Source organism: Charadrius vociferus, unplaced genomic scaffold (assembly GCF_000708025.1).
Source record: "Charadrius vociferus isolate BGI_N301 unplaced genomic scaffold, ASM70802v2 scaffold497, whole genome shotgun sequence".
Lineage (NCBI taxonomy): Eukaryota > Metazoa > Chordata > Aves > Charadriiformes > Charadriidae > Charadrius > Charadrius vociferus.
The window spans coordinates 2410-11947 of NW_009649182.1; the positions used below are offsets into that span (position 1 = coordinate 2410).

Genomic DNA, 9538 nt, shown 5'->3' on the forward strand with positions numbered 1-9538 from the left:
GGACGATGGGGATGATGGGGACGATGGGGATGATGGGGACAATGGGGATGATGGGGACAACGGGGACAATGGGGACAATGGGGACAATGGGGATAATGGGGATTATGGGGACAATGGGGACAATGGGGATGAGGGGGCCGAGGGGGACAAGGGGCGAGTGGGGAGGGGACACCAGGGATGTGGGGACAATGGGGACAATGGGGACAATGGGGATGTGGGGACAATGGGGACGATGGGGACAACGATGGGGACGATGGGGACAATGGGGACACCAGGGATGTGGGGACAATGGGGGTAAGAGGACGATGGGGACAATGGGGACGATGGGGACACCAGGGATGTGGGGACAATGGGGGTAAGAGGACGATGGGGACAATGGGGACAATGGGGACGATGGGGATGATGGGGACGATGGGGATGATGGGGACAATGGGGATGATGGGGACAACGGGGACAATGGGGACAATGGGGACAATGGGGATAATGGGGATTATGGGGACAATGGGGACACCAGGGATGTGGGGACAATGGGGACAATGGGGACAATGGGGATGTGGGGACAATGGGGACGATGGGGACAACGATGGGGACGATGGGGACAATGGGGACACCAGGGATGTGGGGACAATGGGGGTAAGAGGACGATGGGGACAATGGGGACGATGGGGACACCAGGGATGTGGGGACAATGGGGGTAAGAGGACGATGGGGACAATGGGGACAATGGGGACGATGGGGATGATGGGGACGATGGGGATGATGGGGACAATGGGGATGATGGGGACAACGGGGACAATGGGGACAATGGGGACAATGGGGATAATGGGGATTATGGGGACAATGGGGACACCAGGGATGTGGGGACAATGGGGACAATGGGGACAATGGGGATGTGGGGACAATGGGGACGATGGGGACAACGATGGGGACGATGGGGACAATGGGGACACCAGGGATGTGGGGACAATGGGGGTAAGAGGACGATGGGGACAATGGGGACGATGGGGACACCAGGGATGTGGGGACAATGGGGGTAAGAGGACGATGGGGACAATGGGGACAATGGGGACGATGGGGATGATGGGGACGATGGGGATGATGGGGACAATGGGGATGATGGGGACAACGGGGACAATGGGGACAATGGGGACAATGGGGATAATGGGGATTATGGGGACAATGGGGACACCAGGGATGTGGGGACAATGGGGACAATGGGGACAATGGGGATGTGGGGACAATGGGGACGATGGGGACAACGATGGGGACGATGGGGACAATGGGGACACCAGGGATGTGGGGACAATGGGGGTAAGAGGACGATGGGGACAATGGGGACGATGGGGACAATGATGGGGACAATGGGGACAATGGGGGTAAGGGGACAATGGGGACGATGGGGACAATGGGGACAATGGGGATGTGGGGAAGATGGGGACGATGGGGACGATGGGGACAATGATGGGGACAATGGGGACAAGGGGGACAATGGAGGTAAGGGGACAATGGGGACGATGGGGACAATGGGGATGATGGGGACAATGGGGACACCAGGGATGTGGGGACAATGGGGACGATGGGGACGAAGGGGATGATGGGGGCGATGGGGATAATGGGGACAATGGGGACTCCATGGATGGTGGGGACAACAGGCTCGATGGGGACAACGGGGAGAACGGTGGCGACGGGGACGATGGGGACAACGGGGACGACGCCGGTGACAGCGGTGACGGTCCCTCTGCCCCGAACGTCTTCCTTCACCTACGAGAAGAAACCAAAACCTCAAGAAGAAGAACCGCTTCTCCGATTCGCCCCTTTTTGGGGTTTTTTTTGTAGCTTTCCACCCAAAAAACCAACCCCCCACTCCGCCCCTCGACTTACAACCAGCAGTTGTCATCGTCGGCGGTGACCTTGGGGACATCGGTGGGGACACCCGTCACCTTAAAGTCATCCAACTGGAAGACCCAACGACCCGGAACGTTGACGTTGGAGGTGGCGGTGATGTTGATGATGGCTTCGGTTTGGGAACCGGGGATGTTGTAGAAGTTGGTGTCATCTCCGCTGTTGAAACCCGCCTGAACCCCCACCTCTCCCCCCCAAAAAAAAAATGGGTCAAAAATGGAGGATTTGGAGAGTTAATGCCACCGACGTGGGACAACCTCCTACGGGTGGTGGTGGTGGCCCTCAAAAAAACGTTGTGGGTCAACATGCGATTGTCGGTGGACCTGGTGGTGTCCCCCCCCCCCTAAAAAAAATGTTATGGGTCAACTGATGACCATCAATGTTGTTGACACCAAAAAAATGTTGAGGGACAACCTCTGATCTTCGTCATCGTTGGCCCCAGGAGATGGGATGGGACAACCTTCTACCGTGAGTCAACCTGGTGGTTTTGCCCCCAAAATATGACCTTCTGCCATGGGAAAAGCTGGTGGGCTTGCCCCCAAAATGTGGGCCAACCTTCATCTTCATCATTCCCAGAAGATGTTGTGGGTCAACTTCCAACCGTCATCATCGTCATCCCCAGGAGATGATATGGGACAGCCATGAGCAAACCTGGTGGTGTCCCCCCAAAATGTGGGACAACCTTCATCATCATCACCCCCAGGAGATGGTATGGGACAACCTTGTACCATGAGCAAACATGGTGGTGTCCCCCCAAAATGTTGTGGGCCAACCTCCATCATCATCATCCCCAGGAGATGGTATGGGACAACCTTCTACCATGAGCAAACCTGGTGGTGTCCCCCCAAAATGTTGTGGGTCAACCTCCAACCTGCATCATCGTTGGCCCCAGGAGATGGTGTGGGACAACCTTCTACCATGAGCAAACCTGGTGGTTTGGCCCCCAAAATGTGGGCCAACCTTCATCATCATCATCGCCTGGAGATGGTGTGGGACAACCTTCTACCGTGAGTCAACCTGGTGGTGTCTCCCAAATTATGACCTTCTATCATGAGAAAAGCTGGTGGTGTCCCCCCAAAATGTTGTGGATCAACCTCCAACCTTCATCATCGTTGGCCCCAGGAGATGGTGTGGGACAACCTTCTACCATGAGCAAACTTGGTGGTGTCCCCCCAAAAGGTTGTGGGCCACAGTCCTACCATTGCGATTGTTGTCCCCCCAAAATGGTACAGGCCACCTTCCAGTCTTGGATGAAACTGGTGGTGTCCCCCAAACCCCGTTATGGCCCATCCTGTCTTCTACAAAAGAAATTATGGGCCAAAGTTCTACCTTCAGCGTGGTTTCCCCCCAAAATCTTGTGGGCTGAAAGTCCTACCTTCGCCAAAGGTGGTGGTGTCCCGTCCCCCCCCCCAAAAAAACCCACCCATTACTGGTCAACCTCCTCCCCAGTTCCTCAAGTCCCTTCATCCCGTTGTCTTCTGCTTCTCCTTCACCTCCACCTACGTGGGCTGGAGTGCCTCCAAGACCTGTTTCGGCGTCGCCGTCGCTCGCCGCCCCCGTGGTCCACTGGATGTCCCAATAGTTGAGGATGACGAAGGACGTCTTGGCGTCGGTGGTCAGGATGGCTTGGAAGGTGTTGCCCTACAAGAAGATGACACCATCGGTGGTGGGACGAGCAGGTCCGGGTGGCATTTAGCCCTGAGGGCTGCACACAGGGGTAGACTTCTTGGGCATCTTGGTCAAAGATGGTCCATCCAGGCTGTTTTTTTTTTTATTTTTTGGTGTCTACCATCAGATGACTACTTTTGGTGGTCCACCACAGCCTCCTTCTCCATGTGAGGTGGCCAGGAGGACAACGTAGTGGAAAAGTTGGCTTTCAACGTGGAAAAAAAAAAAACCCAACAAACCCGTAAAAGAATGGAGGAGTAAAGGTTTGGGTGTGAGACCTGCACGTCAACGCGTGGAGGAGCTCCGTGGGAGTTTTGAAGACCCCTCCAGGGCTGGCAGGTGGGACAGAGGAGGACACGTGACCACCTCAAATGTCCCGAAGGCAAATGAATGGGTAGGAAAGACCAACGGATGGGTTGCGAAGGCCACGAATGGGTTGCGAAGGCCACGAATGGGTTGTGAAGGCCAAGGAAGAGGTCCCAAAGGCCAACAAATAGTTTGTAAGGCCACCACGAGGGTCGCAAGGCCACCACTTGGGTCATGCGGCCACCACGTGGGTTGTAAGGCCAAAATGTGGGTTAAAAGCCACCACATGGGTCGCAAGGCCACCACGTGGGTCGTAATGCCACCACTTGGGTCCTAAGGCCACCACGTAGGTCATAAGGCCACAACTTGGGTCTCAAGGCCACCATGTGGGTCGTAAGGCCAAAATGTGGGTTGAAAGCCACCACGTGGGTCATAACGCCACCATGTGGGTCATAAGACCATCACGTAGGTTGCAAGGCCACCACTTGGGTCCTAAGGCCAAAATGTGGGTCGTAAGGCCACCTCTTAAGTCGTAAGGCCACCACTTGAGTTGTAAGGCCACCACATGGGTCCTAAGGCCACCACGTGGGTCGTAAGACCAACATGTGGATCATAAGGCCACCACGTGGGTCGTAAGGCCACCACGTGGGTTGCGAGAGCGAATGAGGGGGTTGTGAAGGCCACCGCGTGGAGCTCCTGGAGCAGAGCTCTGGTGTTTCGGCGTGTCTCCAGCCTCAGCCACCACACCGATGAGGGATTCGAGGCCACCATCTGCTTTGCTCTCCAGAACCCACTCGCCCGTGGCCACCTGCTTTGTCCCGTATCCGTGTCCCCCACACACACACCTCAGGTAGGGCGGGAGAAGTCCCTTTTCACCCATGTGACCTCAACGTGGCACTTCGAGTCACGACCGTGGCCCTTACCTTATTGGTGGTAGAGCCATAGTAGGCCACGTGGTCCCAGGTGGCCACGAAAGCCCACGTGGCGCTGAAGGGGATCGTGGGGAAGTATTGGTTGATGTCCTTGGTGACGCGCGCCAGCAGGGCGGGGTCGGTGGTCTCGCGGTAGAAGACATCCCCTCCCAGCACGTTGTCCACGTCCGCCCAGTACGGAGCCACGAAGGGGCGTCCATCAGCCAGGGGGAAGGGGTCGGGGGTGTACTGGCTGACCCGGGTGTCAAAGGAGATGACGCCGTTGTTGTTGACCTGCGAAAGATGCCAGGTCAACCCCGGCGTGGTGGTGACCCTACCACGTGGTCAACACTCTCTCCCGCTTGGTTGCAGGATGTTGGAGATGGGGGGGGGGGACGGTGGGATACAACACCCCAAACTTGACCACGGACATCCCAAAGGTGGAGATCTCCTCCCAAGACCCACCAACCACGTGAGGATGATTTGAGGCACCAGAAAAAAAAAACCCCAAAAAAACTGACTCAACCCCATCAGGTCAATGCCATGGACGGGGAGATTTTGTTGGGGGGACAAGTGACAAACTGGACCGGAAAAGGGACCCAAAACCAAAAAAGTGGGGTGGGACGAGGGGAAATTGGAGAATGGAGAGACGTGGCCGGAAGACGTGGAATTTTGGCTCACGTACGTAAAGGGTTCGGTACTCTTTGCCGTAGAAGGTGAAGGGCACGGCCAAGGAGAGCTGCTTCGATGTCCCGTCATCAAGTTTGGGGTTCTTCTGATCCCGCTGGTCCGGACCGTAGGGGTAGAGAAGATCCGCTGTGGGAAAGTGAAGGTTGAGGTTATGGGGGGACCTTCCTCCCCGCTGACCCTTCCCAACCTCCCACGTTTCGGGGCGAAACCCGCCGGGATTGGGCTTCCTGATTTGAAACGAGGACACCAAAGAAACCCGAGGGTTGTCTTCTCCCGGTTGTCCGACGGTTGGGGGTGAAACTGGGGGCCTGCAATCATGGGATGGGTTGGGTGGGACCTTAAAGACCATCCGGTGCCACGCCCCTGCCATGGGTAGGGACATCTTCCACCAGCCCAGGTTGCTCCAAGCCCCGTCCAACCTGGCCTTGAACGCCTCCAGAGATGGGACCTCCACACCTTCTGTGGGCAACGTGGGCTGGTGTCTCCCCACCCTCAGGGTGAAGAATACCTATAGCAGAGGGGCTCCAGCCCTTGGAGCATCTCCGTGACCTCCTCTGACCCCGCTCCACCAGGTCCACCTCCTTCTGATGTTGAGGACACCAAAGCCGGACGTAATATTCCAGGTGGGGTCTCCCCAGGTGGGGGAGAACCACCTCCCTCGCCCCATTGACCACGCTGCTGGGGACACAGCCCAGGTTGCCGGTGGCTTTCTGGGCCACCAGCTCACGTTGCCAGCTCACATTGAGCTTCTCCCCTACTGAGAACCCCCAAGTCCTTCTCCTCTGGGCTGTTCTCCAGCCGTTCTCCACCCAACGTGGATTTGGGTTTGGGATGGCCCCCGCCCACCCACAGGACCTCGCACTTGACGTGGTAGAACTTCCTGAGGTTGGTGTGGACCCACCTCACCAGTGTGTGGTCCCACCTCACCAGTCTGTCCAGGTCTGGGGTGGCAGGACCTCACACTTGACCTGGTAGAACTTCATGAGGTTGGTGTGGACTCACCTCACCAGTATGTGGACCCACCTCACCAGTCTGGCCAGGTCCAGAGTGGCAGGACCTCACACTTGACCTGGTAGAACTCCATGAGGTTGGTGTGGACCCACCTCACCAGTGTGTGGTCCCACCTCACCAGTCTGGCCAGGTCTGGGGGGGAAGGACCTCCCACTTGACCTGGTAGATCTTCATGAGGTTGGTGTGGACCCACTTCACCAGTCTGGCCAGGTCTGGGGTGGCATTGGAGGGCAAAGAGGGCCAAAAGAAAACCTCCAATTTCCAAAAAACCTCCGATTTCCAAAAACACCTCCGATTTCCAGTAGACCTCCGATTTCCAGAAGACCTCCGATTTCCAGAAGACCAACGATGCAGCCAAAGCAGAAACAACCCCGTTTTGGGTGGAAGAACCCATCTATTAACAGCAGACTCTACAAAAAAAAAAAAAACCACCACCAAAAAAAGCACCTTTTTCTCGCGCTGGTTGTCCATCCGTCACAGCTCCTGGAGAAGAAGACGCCGTGAGGGGGGAGGAGGAAATATTAACCCAGGAGGAACCATCACCCGGGACGTTTCCACCTTCAGAAGAAGACGGTGTCTTTTTTTGGGGGGGGGAAAGAGGGTTTTTTTGAACCTACCCAAGGTCAGGAGGAGGCAAAGGATGGAGGGTGTCATCCCGGCTCCTGCAAAATCATAAAAAATGGGGAAAAACCAAGAAAAAAACGGGAGGAAACGCCACCGGAGGTGGAAGATTTCTCATTAAAGCACCGGTTGGGCTCTTTTTTAACGGCGTTTTTCGGCCGCGGCGTGGCGGGGGCGAACGATTTTGACTATAATAAAATACGTAAATATATCGAAGACGGAAAGATCTCAGAGATATAAAGATGTAAATTCTCTACATATATCAAAGGTAGAAAGATCTCAAAGATATAAAGATGTAAATTCTATAAATATATCAAAGGTAGAAATAAATCCCACTGGGGACGCAACCCAGGTCACCGGTGGCTTGCTGGGCCACCGGCTCACCTTGACCTTCTCCCCCATGGAGATCCCCCCCTCAAATCCTTCTCCTCGGGGCTCTTCTCCACCCGTTCTCCACCCAACCCTGGATTTGTCCTCGCGTTGACCTCCACCCACCCGCAGGACCTCTCCCTCGACCTTCTCGTCCCACTTCGCCTCCCCTCCTCCAGCGCATCGCACCTTCGCGCGCTCCTAACCCAGGAGGAACCATCACCCGGGACGTTTCCACCTTCAGAAGAAGACGGTGTCTTTTTTTGGGGGGGGGAAAGAGGGTTTTTTTGAACCTACCCAAGGTCAGGAGGAGGCAAAGGATGGAGGGTGTCATCCCGGCTCCTGCAAAATCATAAAAAATGGGGAAAAACCAAGAAAAAAACGGGAGGAAACGCCACCGGAGGTGGAAGATTTCTCATTAAAGCACCGGTTGGGCTCTTTTTTAACGGCGTTTTTTGGCCGCGGTGTGGCGGGGGCGAACGATTTTGACTATAATAAAATACGTAAATATATCGAAGACGGAAAGATCTCAGAGATATAAAGATGTAAATTCTCTACATATATCAAAGGTAGAAAGATCTCAAAGATATAAAGATGTAAATTCTATAAATATATCAAAGGTATAAATATCTAAATTTTATAAATATATCAAAGATAGAAATATATCAAAGATACAAATATGTAAATTCTATAACTATATCAAAGATAGAAATATATCAAAGATAGAAATATCTAAATTCTATAAATGTATCAAATGTAGAAATATATCAAAGATAGAAATATATAAATTCTATAAAAGTACCAAATGTAGAAATATATCAAAGATATAAATACATAAATTCTATAACTATATCAAAGATAGAAATACATCAAAGTTAGAAATATATAAATTCTATAAATATATCAAAGATAGAAATATATCAAAAATACAAATACATAAATTCTATAACTATATCAAATATAGAAATATGTCAAAGATAGAAATATATAAATGCTTTAAATATATCAAATATAGAAATACATCAAATACAGAAATATATAAATTATGGGAATATAGAAAATAGAGAAATATATACATTCTATAAATATATCAAAGATAGAAATATATCAAAAATACAAATACATAAATTCTATAACTATATCAAATATAGAAATATGTCAAAGATAGAAATATATAAATGCTTTAAATATATCAAATATAGAAATACATCAAATACAGAAATATATAAATTATGGGAATATAGAAAATAGAGAAATATATACATACTATAAATATATCAAATATAGAAATACATCAAATATATAAATCTAAAAATTATGGGAATATAGAAAATATAGAATTATATAAATTCTATAATTATAGAAAATATAGAAAATATAGAATTATATAAATTCTATAATTATAGAAAATATAGAAAATCTATAAACATCAAAAATACATAAATAGATTAAAAAATCGCCTTCACCGGGGAACGGTTTTCTCTTTATCACCCGCAGGAGGGGAGAAAAAAACCAAAAAATAAATCCCATTTCCCGCCTGTGTATTTTAACCCCTTTTTTTCGTCCCGTTTTACCCCAACCCCGTGTCCTGCCCGCGGGGAATCCCCCTCCGGGGTAAAAAATCGACACAATTTGAGGGATTTTAGGGGATTTTTTTGGGTGGAAAAAAGAAATAAAAACGAGGCAAGACGGAGGATGACCGGTGGGGAACGGAGTACCCGTCGGAGATTTTCCGGGGAGAAATTCCGATGAAATCCTCCTCGGTGTCCAAATTTTTGAATTTTGGAGGGTGTTTTCGGGGAGGTTTTGGGGCGGCGGATGAGCGGTGGCTCCAAATTAGGGCGATTTGAACAAAAGCAGAGGATTTAAGAGGGAGAAACGAACACCCGTTGAGGATGTCACCTCTTACCTCCGCCTCTCGGCCGCCCTCCTCCGGTTTTCCCGACGGGAAGAGACGAAGCGCTTCCACCGACTCAACCGCCAAAAAAAAAAAAACCACAAAAACACCACAAATGGCATTTTTCTATCGCTTTTTTTTTTTTTTTTTTTATTTTAACCCC

The 9538-nt window shown here is 51.4% G+C and overlaps 1 protein-coding gene across 1 annotated transcript; it reads right to left on the reverse strand.

The window, feature by feature from the left end:
- Positions 1-1551: 1551 nt before the first annotated feature.
- On the reverse strand, positions 1552-7142 carry LOC104289680 (alpha-tectorin-like; the record flags this gene model as incomplete). The annotated part of the gene is made up of 8 exons (XM_009888667.1): positions 7106-7142; positions 6607-6700; positions 6218-6357; positions 5473-5603; positions 4800-5081; positions 3406-3543; positions 1911-2075; positions 1552-1761 (listed from the first exon to the last, which is right to left on the reverse strand). Coding segments are annotated over exons 1-8 (1197 nt in total), but the record flags the coding sequence as incomplete, so codon positions are not given.
- Positions 7143-9538: the final 2396 nt, after the last annotated feature.